This window comes from Apodemus sylvaticus, chromosome 10 (genome assembly GCF_947179515.1).
Source record: "Apodemus sylvaticus chromosome 10, mApoSyl1.1, whole genome shotgun sequence".
Classification (NCBI taxonomy): Eukaryota; Metazoa; Chordata; class Mammalia; order Rodentia; family Muridae; genus Apodemus; species Apodemus sylvaticus.
This window is the reverse complement of record NC_067481.1, coordinates 31980481-31996162: the sequence shown is the minus strand read 5'-3', so window position 1 is coordinate 31996162 and position 15682 is coordinate 31980481. Positions and strand designations below refer to the sequence as shown.

At 39.7% G+C, this 15682-nt stretch overlaps 1 protein-coding gene across 1 annotated transcript; it reads right to left on the bottom strand.

Moving 5' to 3' along the window:
• Nucleotides 1–3022: 3022 nt before the first annotated feature.
• Kif2b (kinesin family member 2B) lies at nt 3023–5032 on the bottom strand. The gene has a single exon (XM_052196573.1). It carries the CDS (start codon nt 5030–5032, stop codon nt 3023–3025), a length of 2010 nt encoding a protein of 669 aa, XP_052052533.1.
• Between the last annotated feature and the right edge of the window lie 10650 nt (nt 5033–15682).

Genomic DNA, 15682 nt, shown 5'->3' with positions numbered 1-15682 from the left:
CTGTTTTTGTTGTGTATAGGAATAGCCACTTTGTGCTAGATAATGAAGAGACTCATCTACTGATGACCTAGGTATTACTGTATCTTTTACCATCTCTTTTCTCCTCTTCTGTTTTTCCCTTTGACTACTGCCGTTATTTTTAAAATTATAGATTTCATATATAAGATAAGAGTACTTTGTGAAACTGCCTTCACCTTACATGAAGGTATACGGAAAAATCATTTCAAAGGAGAATTTAACTCTTATTGTCCTAGTAAATGATGTTTATATATACACATTTTCTGTATCTGCTCAAGGTTAAAGAGTTAATGGCTGATTACATGACTTTTCTACATTCTACATTGAATATGCAACTGTGGATTATAATGGAAGTAATGCTATTGTACATGGATAAACTAGTGTCTTTCAGATGTGTGTATGTGTGTATATATATGTGTGTGTGTGAAAGAATTTTTATATATATTTTTATATTTATATGAAAGACTCTATGTGTATGTACTGCCTGATAAAATTAACAGGGATGAGTATGATTATACTATGTTGATAAAAAAAAAACTTTTCTAAAACTTTACAAGACCTACTTTGTTGAATTTGCACATACCATAGACTGAGGAATTCAACACCAACATTTGTGGCAGAATCCCAACAAAGCAACATCAGTCAGAATACATGTAAGAAAGAAGCAACCCCGGCTCGCTCCCACATCTGTACCTTTAATTGAAGGATAAGAGCTGCAGTGGGAGAAGGAAGCAGCTCCCAGAGCACTATGGTTGATGTCCTGTTTGTAGTCCTTGCCCAGGAGAATTTACTTTGTAAAGTTCTTGAATAGTTATAGCTATTTGTGCCCTTTATTATTGTTGTTAGAAAACAAAATATCGGAATGCTGAAATCCAAGTACTTTATGCAAATTTGTGTGACACTGTTGAAGCAGTTGAAGTTGTGAGGAGGAGGAAGTCAAACCTTTTCTTGTTAAGACTATAAATTATCTCAGTAAAGGGGAAGGTAGATCTCTCTCTCTCTCTCTCTCTCTCTCTCTCTCTCTCTCTCTCTCTCTCTCTCTGTGTGTGTGTGTGTGTGTGTATATGTGTGTGTGTGTGTATATGAAAACATTTGTGCTTATCCACACACTTCCAGTAGTTGTATAGTATGCTAGGGGATGTCAAGTGTCCTCCACATCTCTCCTCCATCCTCTGGAGACAGGGTCTCTCACTGGAGTTAGAGTTTGCTGCTTTTCACTCAGGTTTGCTGTCTCCTGATACCCCATTTCCCATCCTGTTAATTAATCCCACTGAAGTTAATTGTCACATCTTATTCTTGACATTGATGTCGGGGCTCTGAGTGCATGTTCACCCACTTGTATGCAGACTCTTTTACCCACTGAACCACCCTCCTCTTCCTCTCAGATTTTTTTTTCCTGAATGAGGTTTTTATTTAATGAAAGTCATCGTATACTAAAGTTCGATTTGAAAAGTTGAAGTTGTTTTAATAATAATGTACAATTTCATCTGAAGAAATTAAGATAGTGAAACATATTTAAAGTATCTGAATTACTGAGGACTGAATGTCCAGGGTGAAGCTGTTTCACTCTCTGTTCTTCACGGGATGCTACTATTCCATTACTGTATGGTCGGGGGTCACCTTATATGTAACTGTTTTCCTCATTCTTCTTGGGCCTTCATATATTAGAGTTTGAAACAATAAGCCTTTTTTTTTTTTCTAAATGTGCCTCTAGAATTTGTAGGCTACATTTTTATGCTCACCAATTTCCCAGGTTTGTCTTATTTTCTGTGTAAATAAATCACTTCTGCCCTTGCAGAATGATTTTAGAATTGACATATTTGGAGACAAAAATATCCTATTATGTTGCACATGTTTGTTGATACTAGGGCATTAATTTTTTATGTGTGCTATTCTATTTTCATTCCCATATTAGATGAACATTTTTCCTTTAAAACAATCATCGTCTTGACCCTCACATCTAAAAGTCTCCACAGCTAATTGACCCAAGGCATTACATTTTCTCACAAACTGTGTGCTCTAAGCTGTTGTGAGCTCTACAGTCCTTTATATGAGAATTTTCCTGCTTGCTGCCTCTTGCCCCAATTTGAAACCAGAATTCTTTTTTACAAAGCATAACAGTGAAAAATACAATAATGTGTGAAAAATTAAAAACATCAATCAAAATTCCCTACACAGACACAACTGAACAGGTATTCATGTGTGTTAGAGTGCAGGCACGTGCACACACAGACACACAGACACACAGACACACAGACACACACACACACACACACACACAAATGGTTCAGGGATAAACAGTACAGTTATTACAACTTAAAACTTAAATGCTATGATAACCAAACCCTCTCAATTCTAGGCTCTCACACATTCTCTGAGAGTTTACTTCCTCTTTTTCCTCTCAGAATGACAATCTCAGAAGCCATCTGAATCCACACAACCGTGCAACAGAGAAAGATTTAGAACTGGGTATCTGATTGATTCCTGCTTAATGTCCTCCTTCTTCATGTTTTCATACCCCTCTTGAGTTGACACAGCATTTTGCATTGCCAGCTACAAAGGTAGGGACTTAAATGTTTCACTGAAGCTGCTTTTTTTTCTACCTCAGGGCTATTTTAATTTTCAAACAAAACAGGTAATTATTTGTGTGGGAAGCAATCTTCGCATTATAGACTATTTAGCAAGCTCTCTGGTGACCCACATCATGTCAGTTATATATCCCCCTACCCCAGTTATAACAACCAAAATGTTTCTTGTTTTGTTGTCAGTAGGGATAGTGGTAGGGAAAATCCTCATAGGGTATAACCCAACGACACACGGAATGAAAGTAAACTATGAAAATACAGAGGCAGAAGAAAAGACCACATTTTTGACCAGGATGCTTTAAGATGTAAGCTCTCCAGGGGACCTTTATGCTTAGATAATTTGGACAGATTACTGTAACAAGAGGTAGAAACATCAGAACTGTATCCAAGATCTCATTCCTGATCTCTGGTCGTCGCTGTCACTCAACTTGGCTTTTCTTTTGGAGGTCATCTCGTAGCAACTGGAGCTTCTTTTGGATATCAGTCAGCACACCAATTTTCTGCTCCAAAATGGATAAAGACTGCGCAATGCAAAAATCCACATCACAGTTGACTCCCTCAGCCGTTTCTTGGATGGCCTCCCACCACTGATTGGACCTGCTCCAGGAAGCTGCTGGCTCCTTTGTTAATGTGAGTTCATCACTTTCTTTCTCTTCATCTTTCTGTACAGTAGGTATCTGAATAACTTCATCCCTCTGAAGGGACTTTTCTGAATTGGTCTTGCGATTTTCTATCATTAGTGGTACTTGATGGCCACTTGGAGAGAGGCAATGATGGTAGGAGGGCCTTGCCTCTAATGCTAATTCTTTGACTCTGTTTGCATATCTTAAAGTATTGAGGGTATTTTCACAGGAAGTCATCCCGGGTGAGATTGTAGCGATCATGCACGTGTAGGAGTTCTGCCCTATGAAGGAGTCCCGGAGCACCTGCGTGAGTTTGCTGGCTCTGAATGGGGTATGAGACTTGTTCTTACCCAAAGCCCTGATGCACTCTTTCAGGGCTAGCAGACTCTTATTTATCTCAGCCCCTTCCAGCTGCCTCTTTCGGGTGGCCTTGGCAGTGTCTGCTCCCCTTTCGTTCCCAGCTAAGTCAACAAGGGAAAACTTGCCGTGCAGTTTCCCTCCGGACTTCAGAATGAGCTGGAACACAGCGTGGCTCCTGGATGAGTGGGCGTTGACAGAGGTCTGACCGGAAGTCCGACAGCTATTTCCGAGCTCCACCAGATTCAGGACTTCCTCCACACAGCCCACTTCCTGCTCCTGCAGCCCCACCACTTGGACTTGCTGATTTCCATCCTCCAGGACTTGCAGCTTCTTCTTCCAGTTTAACAGATCGTACACTTTGCCACCATAGATCTCAAAAAATGTCCCGTAGACTTTGAGTTCCAATTTCTCATAGGCGGGGGTTCTTAGTAAGAGGAAGACATCCTGAGCTACCAAGGCGTAAATGCCTTTAGAACAATCTTGGGCCTTTCCTGAAAAGGCTCCACCCATCGTGTGGGTTTTTCCACTGCCAGTCTGCCCATAGGCAAAACAAGTGGCCATGCCCTTTCGGAAGATGGACTCCACAAGAGGCCGGGCGGTGAATTGGTAAACTAATTCATTGGATGCCGTGTGGTCGAAGGCATGGTCAAAACAGAAGGTCTGGTTCTCCAAGTAGCGAGTCAGGTCCACCTTTTGTTTAGACTCGTGAACCATGACCACATTGTGCGAGGGAATAGTGATGATATCTAGGTCCTTCATGGTGGTCTCTCTCTCATTAAGAGGGCGCTTCCTCACACACACACAGATGCGGTGGTCTTCTGGGGGCTCCAGGCTGGACATCTTGCTGCTGTCTAGATGCCTGCGGTACTCCTCAATCATGCGCATAGTCTCAAAGTTCGGATTTCCAGTGTTGATGTCAAGGGCTCGTCTAGCTCGGATCTCTAGCTGCAGTCGCCGGCGCTTCTCTCTCTGCTTCTGCAGCTTTTCAATTTCCCGCAGGCAGGGGGATTTTTTCCGCTTCATCAGACAAGGGTTGCTGGGGATCACCAGGGTTTGGCTGTCCCCCGAGGGGGTTTCATTTCTGTGTGGGATCATCGCAATCCACTTGGTGGCTGTACGCTGGTCTCCAATGGCAGTAGCAGGTATTACAGACACCGGGCGCAGGGGCCTACGTGACCGTTGGTGTTCAGTAGAGGCCAGAGCTGGATTCAACAGAAGTACAGTCTCCAGTTCGATCTTCTTTCCCTTTTTGACTCCTTTCTCAACCCACTCTACCGTGACCCAGGAGTTTTCTCTGTTGATTTCTGTGACCACAGCCAGGTGAATCCGTTTGTCACTGCGCTGTATTGCCACACAGATGCCCACCTGGAAGTCTGTGAAGTGGGATTTCAGAGGTTTAAGGGGTGAGAGGCGTGGGGCCAGAGGAAGGCAGAACTGGCTGGCCATGGTGAGTGGTGGAGTTACCAGGGCTCGCTTTCTGAGCCTCTTGGCGTTGGCACAACAGGACCGGAGTCCTAAGCCAGCCTGAATGTCCAGAGCTCGAGCATCGATGTGCGTTGCTCCCGCCTTTGTGAGCCAAGCACCAGGGCATTGGCTGAGGCTCCTTTCGTCACAAAGGGACCAAAAGATGACGCTGAAGAGATGGAGGCCTGGTGATACGTGTCAGCATCTGTGTAGTTAGGATAGTACAGAGACAGCTGAAACAGATTGTGCCCTGCCAGTGAGCATGGATGGATCTAAGGAGTGCTATTTGAGGAGTGTGTGTGTGTGTGTGTGTGTGTGTGTGTGTGTGTGAGAGAGAGAGAGAGAGAGAGAGAGAGAGAGAGAGAGTGAGAAAGAGAGAGAGAGAGAGAGAAAGAGAGACAGAGAGGGTGGGGGGAGGGCGGGGAGGGAGAGACAGAAAGACAGAGACAGAGAGACAGACAGAGAGACAGAAGAGACAGAGAGACAGACAAGAGAGATGAAGTCAGGAAAAATGTTATGGAAGCGTGCTTTTGGTCCATATAAACACCATGAATGTTCACACTTACACTTTGCACATATCCATTCCCCCTGAGAATCTGACATCTGTAGTTCAGTTTAAGCACAGTTATGAAATCCCCCTGAACACTCTGGGGGTCAGTGATAATAGATAAAGGTAAGGGTTTTTTTACAAACCTGGGATTTTAGAAAAAAAATGCAACAAGATGCTGATGAATTCTCTAAGTGTGCCAACCTTCTCCCACATTTGTCTAATACATCATAGAGTTATGCAAGTTTAATGGACTTTCTCATTACAAAATCAGAACGAGTTGAACAGTCAGGTCGTTAGTGTAGTTTAAGGTAGAACTTTGGTACAGCACCGGCGCTTGCAAACACAAGATGTTTATCACATCCCTAGTGCTTCTGACAGCTACAAAGCGAGTGTTATTGGGATTCCTGTCACTGCAGAGCTTGAGAGGAGTTTAGTAATTACAAGAGAAAACTCCATCAGTAATTACACCCCTGGACTCATTAAAGGAGAGACTTCCATAATCCATCCCACAAAATTTCTCTCTCTCTCTCTCTCTCTCTCTCTCTCTCTCTCTCTCTCTCTCTCTCTCTCCCTCTGTCTCCCTCCCTTCACTCTCTCCCACCCCCTCCTCTTTTCTGTCTCCTCTGTCTGTCTGTCTGTCTGTCTGTCTATCTCACTCTCTGTGTGTGTTGGAGTATTTTACAAGTAGCTAAGGAGTGTAAAGTAGGTTAGAGTTTACAGGAAAACAGTTAAGATCATGTGAGTGAAAAGTATATTTAGTTTTCAGATAATCTACAGTGAGGCATGCTGTGGAATGTTTTGTCACAACGATGACTATGAACACACCCAAACTCACAATGCAAAGGACAGTGTGTACTGATGGAGTGGGGCTGGGCATAAAGTCTCATCTTCATCCTCATCAGAACTTTGTCTTGAAACGAAAGTCACTATAGCAATAAATTCTCTTATAAAATAACTGCCTTGTGGTCATCATCAATAAATCTGGTAAATCTTAGGTCACTTGATAAACTAGGTAAGTATAAAATGCCATTTTGGAGGGGAAGCTATTTTCTTGAATACAAATGGAGAGAGAAGGAAAAAAACTATACTATTTATAATTTTTAATTGACGATATTAGCAGTAGTTAAACTTGTGCATCAAATAAATTATCTTATTGTTATTTCACAGGCCTTTTGTAAATACCACCATTCTATTTGCTACCTTATATTTTTCTTGCATTCTTTTAAGATAGGGTCTTACGATGCATCCTATAGCACACATTAGTCTCAAACTCGGCTGTGTAGCTGAGAATGACCTTAAGGTTTTAATTCTGCCTTCATCCTCAACTGCTGAAACTACAGGCATATACTGCCACATTAGTTCTTGTATTATTCTGAGTATCCCATCTATAGTTTTATGCCAGCTAGGGAAACACTCTACCAATTGAAATTCATTCCCAGTCATAATAGCCTCCATTGGAGACCCCAAACCCTATAAAACCTCACCAGTCCAAAGGAGACCGACCCCAAAGGCATGTTCACACGGATGGCCCAAGCTTATCTGAGTGCATCTCAAACAAAATGTACAGAGATGAATGTGAGAGAGATTTCTGGTAACCCAGTGAGTGACAGTGAGTGGGGAATAGAAATAGTAGGAAGTAGGAGGAGTGAGTTTTTAGTATGCAAAATATACATCTGTTGTCCTGGTTAGAGTTACTATTGGTGTGACGAAAGACCATGACTGAAAGCAAGTTGAAGAGGAAAGGGTTTATTTGACTTAAACTCACACAATGTGGCCCATCATTAAAGGAAGTCAGGACAGGAATTGGAGCACGACTGGAACCTAGAGGCTGGAGCTTATGTGAACACACTACAAAAGGCTGCTGCTTTCCAGCTTGCGCATCATGGCTTGCTCAGTTCGATTTCTTTTTTTCTTTTTTAATATTTTTATTTTCTATATTCTTTGTTTACATTCCAAATGATTTCCCCTTTCCCGGATCCCCCCTCCCCATATGTCCCATAAACCTTCTTCTCTCCATCCATTCTCCAATCACCTCCCTCCTTTTTCTCTGTCCTTATATTCCCTTCCAATGCTAGATCGATCCTTTCCAGGATCAGGACCCTCTCCATACTTCTTCATGGGAGTCATTTGTTATGCAATTTGTGCCTTGGGTATTCAGGGCTTCTGGGCTAATTAATATCCACTTATCAGAGATTGCATTCCATGTGTATTCTTTCGTGATTGGGTTACCTCACTTAGGATGATATTTTCCAGACCCGGAACCACCAGCCCAGGAATTGCCCTACTCACAATGGGCTGGGCCCTGCACTATCCATAATTCAGGAAATGCCCTACTGATGAATTTTTATGGGCATGTTCTCAGTTGAGGGTCTCTCAGATCATTCTAGCCTGTGTTAAGTTGACTTAAAACTAGCCAGCGCATATGCAATATTGTAAAAATAACAACAAATTAAAAATCTAGTTTGTGGTGGAAAGTGCCAATCCCCTCTTCCATGCTAACCATATTTTGTTCTCTTAGGTGAGTAAGTCTTGAGTAAGGCAATAGATGGCCTTGGCTTTTGCGGCCGAAATCAGGGAGGACATTATCTTTGCATTGTTTGGATTTGCTTTTCTCTTTAGCACACCAAGAAGAGTATCCCTGTTCCCATTTGTGGATTTTTTTCCTGAGTCCTAGTCTCATATGGTCTTCCTAAGATATATCAGTATTTTTCTCAAATTAACTTCTTATACAGCTAGTTGGCTAAAGAGTGGATAGATAGATAAAATAGATCAATCAATCAATCCCACGTTCTGCATTTGCAGATGCCCACAGGAACTTCAAATTAAAAAACCCATGGGGGATGCAGTTTCTTTCTGAAAATGGTATTTCTTGGGAAATATGTGTGTGTGTGTGTGTGTGTGTGTGTGTGTGTGTGTGTGTGTGTCTGTCTGTCAGTTGGTCTGTCTCTCTGTCTGTGCTGTAGGAGAGAGGTTGATGTTAGGTCTCCTATCGCCCCTCACCTTATTTGTTTTTTTTTTATATGTCAAATGCCAATTTTATTTTTTTATTTTTTTATTCCATATATTTTTTATTTACATTTCAAATGATTTCCCCTTTCCTGGATCCCCCCTCCCTGAAAGTCCCATAAGCCCTCTTCCCTCCCCTGTTTCCCAATCACCTTCTTCCTGCTTCCCTGTCCTGGTATTCTCCTCTACTGCTGCACTGAGCCTTTCCAGAACCAGGAGCCTCTCCTTCCTTCCTCTTGGGCATCATTTGATATATGAACTTTTTCTTGGGTATTCTTGGCTTCTGGGCTAATATCCACTTAGCAGTCAGTGCATTCTTTTGTGATTGGGTCACCTCACTCAGGATGACATTCTCCAGTTCCACCCACTTGCCTAAGAATTTCATGAATTCATTGTTTTTTTAATAGCTGAGTAGTATTCCATCGTGTAAGTATACCACATTTTGTGTATACATTCCTTCATTGAGGGATATCTGGGTTCTTCCATCTTCTGGCTATTATAAATAGGGCTGCTATGAACATAGTAGAGCACATGGCAGTTCCTCAGAAAACTGGGTGTGATACTACTGGAGGACCCTGCTATACCACTCCTGGGCATATACCCAGAGGATTTCCCAGCATGTAATAAGGACACATGCCTCACCTTATTTGTTAAGAGAAGGTTGTTCAGCGAACCCGGAACATGCTGCTTCAACTGGACTGGTTGGCAGTCCCGCTCTCCCTCTGTCCCAGTGCTGGGGGTTGGGGGGGAGTGGTGAAGATAAGCTACCATGCTTTGCTTCTGTGTAGGTTCTGGGGATCTGACTCCAGATCCCATGCTTAGGTAGTCTTTTATTCAAGGAGGGCTATCTCCTTATCGACTTTGTGACTATTAATTACATTTTATTGCTTTTAAATATCTATTCCCTTTCTAAAAGTGGATGCATACCTTCATCTTCTTCATTCTCATTAGATTCAGGACTACTCTGTCCTTTGCTAGTAAATAGAAGTCTTATGAACTTGGGACAGCATTTGATGTCTCAGCAAAATGTGACGTTTCCCCTAGGAGCTTCATCCAATTAGGAACTCGGGTTAGTTTTCCAACTGAACATGGAGTTGTTTGAACGTATGTTTATTAGTTCTCCACTTTTAAGCGCATTAGCATCTCGCCACTACTCAACAGAGACAGTACCAATTCTGAATGAAGACACACAAGGCACATTATAATCTGTTTTCCCTACATCCTTAAGCCTGGCTATTGTCCATACTTAGTCTAAAGATGAGCTGGTCTAAAATTATTGTTTACCAAGTGGCCCATTGTATTTCAAATAATGGACAGTTGTTTAGGTGGTTCTGCAGTTTTGGTCATCTGGAATTTCATTTGCAATAAAATTTATGTATGCTGCCATGAAGTGTAAGACCATCCAGTAAACTCTCCTTACTGATATTTATTCTGAGGAATGAGTTTATCTAAGAAGACAATGAGAATCTTGAGTAATGAGATAAAAGCAGCATTTGTCACACTGTGATAACCTAGATAACTTAAGATATCACCTCTGGCTAAGGCTCAGACAGTCATTTGGTTGATGAATAGTGCAGATTGCAGAAGCCAATCTTTCGACATCACTTCATATATTAGAGGGAATTTTACTGAGCAATAATCACCTAGAACATCCTCCTGCTGACTTTTCCCAATGAAAGGAATGCTGACTTCAAATAACTGACCATTTATGATGGTGATTTTTCAACTTGACAGAATCCTAGAATCACCTGCTAAAAGGAACTGACAATGCTTTTGGGGTTTTATATTAATTGATGTTGGAAGAAGCTCTCAATCCTGGGAGGAAACATTCCCTAGGCAGGGGACCTGAATTGTATAAAGCAGACATAGAGAACTGAGCAGTAGCAAATTTGCATCCCTTGCTGCCTCACAAGAACTGCTTCATCCTCCGCTGTAACTTCTCAGCCCTAAGGGACCACTCTTGCAAATGGTGAAACAAAATTAATCCTTCCTCCCTTAAGTTGTTATTACCAGGATATTTAATCACAGCAACAAGAAAAGAAACTAAGATACCGCTTAACCCATGTCCTTGCTAAATTAATGCCTCAATAAACAACTGAATGGTAGAGCCCACACATCCAAATCTCCCTTTTCCAAAAACATAACATGTTTCATGGGTATATATCTACAAGCAAAATTGGTTTGGGAAAAAATAAACAGGAAATCAGATCAGTGATTTTTATTTATCAATTATGAACATTTTCATTTTGAGGCTTGTCAAAGTTGCTTCCTGAAACAGAATGTGACTTTTAATCTCATTCAATATGTGAACCCCTCAGGATAAGTTAAAGTGTGTGAAGTTTAAAAAATGTTTTAATAAACACTGAACAGCTGTTGGGTGTGTGTGATTGTGGAAGTCTGGTGTATGGGAATGCAAAGTTCAGCAGATTTAGTTCAGCAAAGAGGATCAGTAGACTTCCCAATATCTCTTTGAAGAACCAGAATGACCATTTTCAGTTTTAAAATACTCCATTGTTTTTCTTCTATGAGTTTAGAGGTGCCTTACTACATTTGCCTGATGATAACTGTCTGCAACCTATATGCCTATAACTTATGGATAGTCATACATAAGGTTATCCAAGACAGCAAAGACCGCACACACCAGTGTTTCTTTCATTTAAGACCATGTGTGGAGGTTATCTCTCAGCTTTCAGTTTTATGTAAGCATGTTGGGGGGAAGGCTGAATTTTATTGATAGTCTATATACAAGTGGCTTTTGCTTGTATCTCTAGGCAAATACATAGAAGTCGTTCTGGTAGGTACATTTCTGTTTTAGCTGTAGATCTCTAGGTTAAAGATCCTCTATTACCTTCAGAGTTTATTTTTTTAATTAGACTACACTTTAATATTTTAAAGACAACTTTTGTGAAACAAATATGGTAAAGATATTGTCTTAGTTGGGAGGTTCCCATTGCTGTAATAAAATGTTAGGGCCAAATTTAATCTGTGGGGTTTATTTAATCTTACAGTCTTGAGATTAATTTCCAAAGTAGGAGATGAATTTCTAAGTCAAAATAAGTAAGATTATTGAAGAGTGGCAAGATATGACTTACTATTGTTTACGGTTCCAGGATCTGTGCATTTAAGTTTTTCTGACACTATAGGAATCTTGGATATTTCAACAATACTTTGAGTCCAACTAAAGGGGATCTCATTCAGTCCAGTATTTTTGACAAACTTTAATAATTGTCTTCTAAATATCAAAACATCAAGGTCTAAGCTGATAGGTAGATTGTAAAATAGTAAAAAGAAAAATATATTGTACCAAGATAGATATTTATATAGCATGATAATAGCTTATAGCTAAAAGTCACGTTCCTACTTAAAGTGCATTGAAACAGAAAAAACTTAGGATCATGTTATGGTTAGACATTCAGAATATAATTCAGAATATGTTTGTGTAACAGTAACTGGATTTAGGGTAAATTTATGTTTTCTCACCTACCTAGGATTCCCAATTCTTTGAAAAGGTGTAACAAAGTATGAATTGTCTAGATTCACACAGACCATCTGACATAATCTGTAGGGGCTAAAACCTTAGACATCTATATTAGCAAAAATTTCAGTGGGAGGTTTGTGTCATTAGAAAGCTGGTAAGAATTAGACTGTATGTTAGTGCATTCTAAATAGAGATTTTTGACTCTAGAGTAGCAAGAATAAAAAAGATGATCTTCACATAGTTGTGGTCAATGGAATTTCTTTTTTAAGATTTTAAATGCTTAAAGAACTGCTTGATACAAGAAATGAAAGAAAATGTCATTTTCTGGGATAGTAGCATTTTTTGCTTTCTGCAAGGATTGTGGCAAATATAATCTTTGATATTATTATTAAACAGAATGAAGCAAAAATTATATGCTATCTAGACTTCATGCCATTAAAGGAAATTTGTAAGCATAGGACCATATCATTTTCTTACAACTCCTATGGTGCTTTAGAAGAGCAAGTGGTAGATATTTTAAAAATGCTTGCTTTGTTTAACTGTTGGGTAGCATCCAGTAAGCCTGTAGGATTCTAGAGTGTATATCTTTTTCTTCTTCTCTTGCTTATGTTTTTTTGCTCTTGACTGTTTGCTAAGTGTACAAAATGGATTGCTACCACAAATAAAAACACCCATTATAAGTCTCAGTAGTATCTACATAGGTAATGTAATAGTCACTAATTATCATGGTCAGAGTTTGATATTTGCCTGTCAGAGCAATACAAATTTGCAATTTTCCTTTATTTCTGGGACAATAAATCAATTCTGGGACTAGAATTTTAGATAGTAGGACATCAGGTTGCAGATCAAAATAACTATTTTATTCAAAAGAAAATAAAATATAAGTAGTTGATTGATTTAACAGAAATTACTGGATATCTATGTTTTTAAGTGTGTGTATCTACAGACTGCTCCAATTCTGAAAGTATTTGAAATTGTCCTGCTACAGCGATTTATTGTTGGTTAATACATAATTGACACTTGAACACCATAGGTTGGAACCCAGAGTGCTTCTTTTGATGATATTTTTGAGGCTTGCTACAATTTAAAAAAAAATCAGGTAATTCTTATAATTAAAAAGAGAAGAAAAATTTAAGTATGCTATAAATGCATAAATATATATATAGATAATCATCTATGTTAGCCTTCACAGGCATACATTTATACAAATTTGTTATTGATAGTTAAAATCTGCCAGTTCTACAAACACAGATGGAAGATCATGTGATGTGTTGGCAGGTGGAAGAAATATAAACACATGGGAAAAAATTAGCATTAGACCGTGAATGCATAAAGTGAGCTTCAGAGTTAAGAATTGTGTGTGTTATTATTAAGGCTTCCTGAAAACATCAAAATGTTAGTAGTTACCTTTAGAAGGGGTCAGAAGATATATTGTAAAACTGCCCAATTTGGGTCACTGTGGCACAAGTGGGTACCAAAGAGTTTTAAGTAGCCCCCCCTACAATAATATCTGGACTTATTTCCCTCACACTACAGGGAATGGTGTCTCTGGCCCAGGTCACCATAATCACTACACTGAACAAGGTGGGGAGTAGTTCACCAGTAAACTTGCAGCTTTCCCAGCCTTCAGACCAATACAGATAAACCCATGGACAGCATCTGTCAGGATGAGATTAGTGCAAGCATTATTTGGGGCCTAATGGAAAGAGCAGGAATCACACTGATGCTGGATTTGTACGCTAGACTGACATAAATCACATCCGAGAAGATCTGGCATAATATAAGGGAAGAAAAGACCATGAAGTCTGAGCTCATGAGACGAGAATGAGCAAACAATGAGTGCTATAGGTTCTGAGTTCCAGTTCAAGGTGGTAAATAGAAAGTTGACTACCACCACTATTGACACTAAGACCTCTCTAGGCATTGCAGAATAGTAAGAATGGAGAAAAGAGGAATCGATCAGAGCTCACTTCTCTAAGGCCAGGCTCAGCAATCCTTAGACCTTTCAAAACATGGACAACCAGATGTGGAAGAACAGGAAAGATCAGATTGTGGCTAGAGTGTGAAGCATCCCCAAAGGTCTCATTTTGAACACACTTGTTTGCCCAGATGCTGGTGTTGTATTGGAAGGCCATAGAACATTTATGAGGGCAAACTTAGCTGGAGCAAGGGAACCACTGGGGCAGGTGTAACTGTTGGTTATGTTAATAAAGCTATGTCCCAGGGCACTCCCTCTCTGTCTACTTCCTCCTCTACCATGATGCAATCAACTTTTGCCAGTCATTCCACTAGCACAGAATGAGCTCTATACCACGTCCTTGCACAGCCATGGTGGACTGACATTCTCTGGAACTGAGAGCCAAAGTATCTTTCTTCCCTTGAATTTTTTCTTTTGGGTATTTTGGTTAGAGTGACCCAAGTGTAACATACAAAAGTTATATAGAAAACACAAGTTATATAGAAAATAAATTGATGCGATAGATCATTTCAGAGAGGACATTTTTGGCAAAAGACAAACAAATCAAAAAACCAGGAAAACAAACAAACAAACAAACAAACAAACAAAAAACAGCTAGGAAAGAATGTGATCAATAAAAAAACAAAAATCAAATGACCATTAATAGATGAATGAAAGTTGCACATTGTGGATCAGTAGAAATGTTTGTAATATCTTTGCAGTATGGGATCCTTTTTATTCACTGGAAATATTTTATTTTATTGGTAATGACAGATATATATATGTATATATATGAATATGATATAAAATATAGGATATATTTAATATATCCTATAACTTAAAGGCTTAAACGTTATTTCATTATGAGCTAAGAATTGTTGAGAACTTCATTTTTAATTGTTATTAGGTATACTTGATTTTTAGTAGTGAAATTCTAATCGTTAAATTCTCATTTAAAAAACTTACATATTTCTGTGAGTTGATAAATGTGTGTCAGTTGTGTTGTTTTTAGAGGGCCTTGTTTTCTTTTTATCTCTCATTGACTCTGGCTTTTACAGTTTTTCAACTTTCTCTCCTATGAGGTTCCCTAAGCTTGCAAAGGAAGAATTCTATGGAGCTACTCCAATTAGGGCTGAGTGTTCAAGGGCTCTCACTTACTACATAGTGTCTGTCTATGAATCACAGTATTTTTTCTCAGTTACTGATGATGGAAATGCTTCTGATAATTGCAGAGCAGGGCACTGTTGTATGAGTATAGAAAGATGCCCTTAGAGGTTATTTTATGGCTGTGTTTCTTTAGAAGAACAGTAGTATTTGACTTTCTTCTAGGTACCTGACCTATGTAGTCTCAGGTGTTTGTCCACTTGAGAGACTTTGGGGATGGGTTCAATCTCATGTACTGGGCCTTGAAACAAGATATTGGTTGGTTACTCCTATCACCTTGGTTACTATGACACTATCACATCTTATACGTGAGACCCCTTTGTTCATAGAATGATTTTGCTATTTCTCTTCTTCCTTTGTAGCATGCAGAGTAACTTCTCTTACCAAGAACATTAATCCATGGTTGTCAAGGCTCTGTATAGACACCAGCTCTGCTTCTCCATATTCAATGAGTTGTTTGTTGTCTTTAGCAGTAGG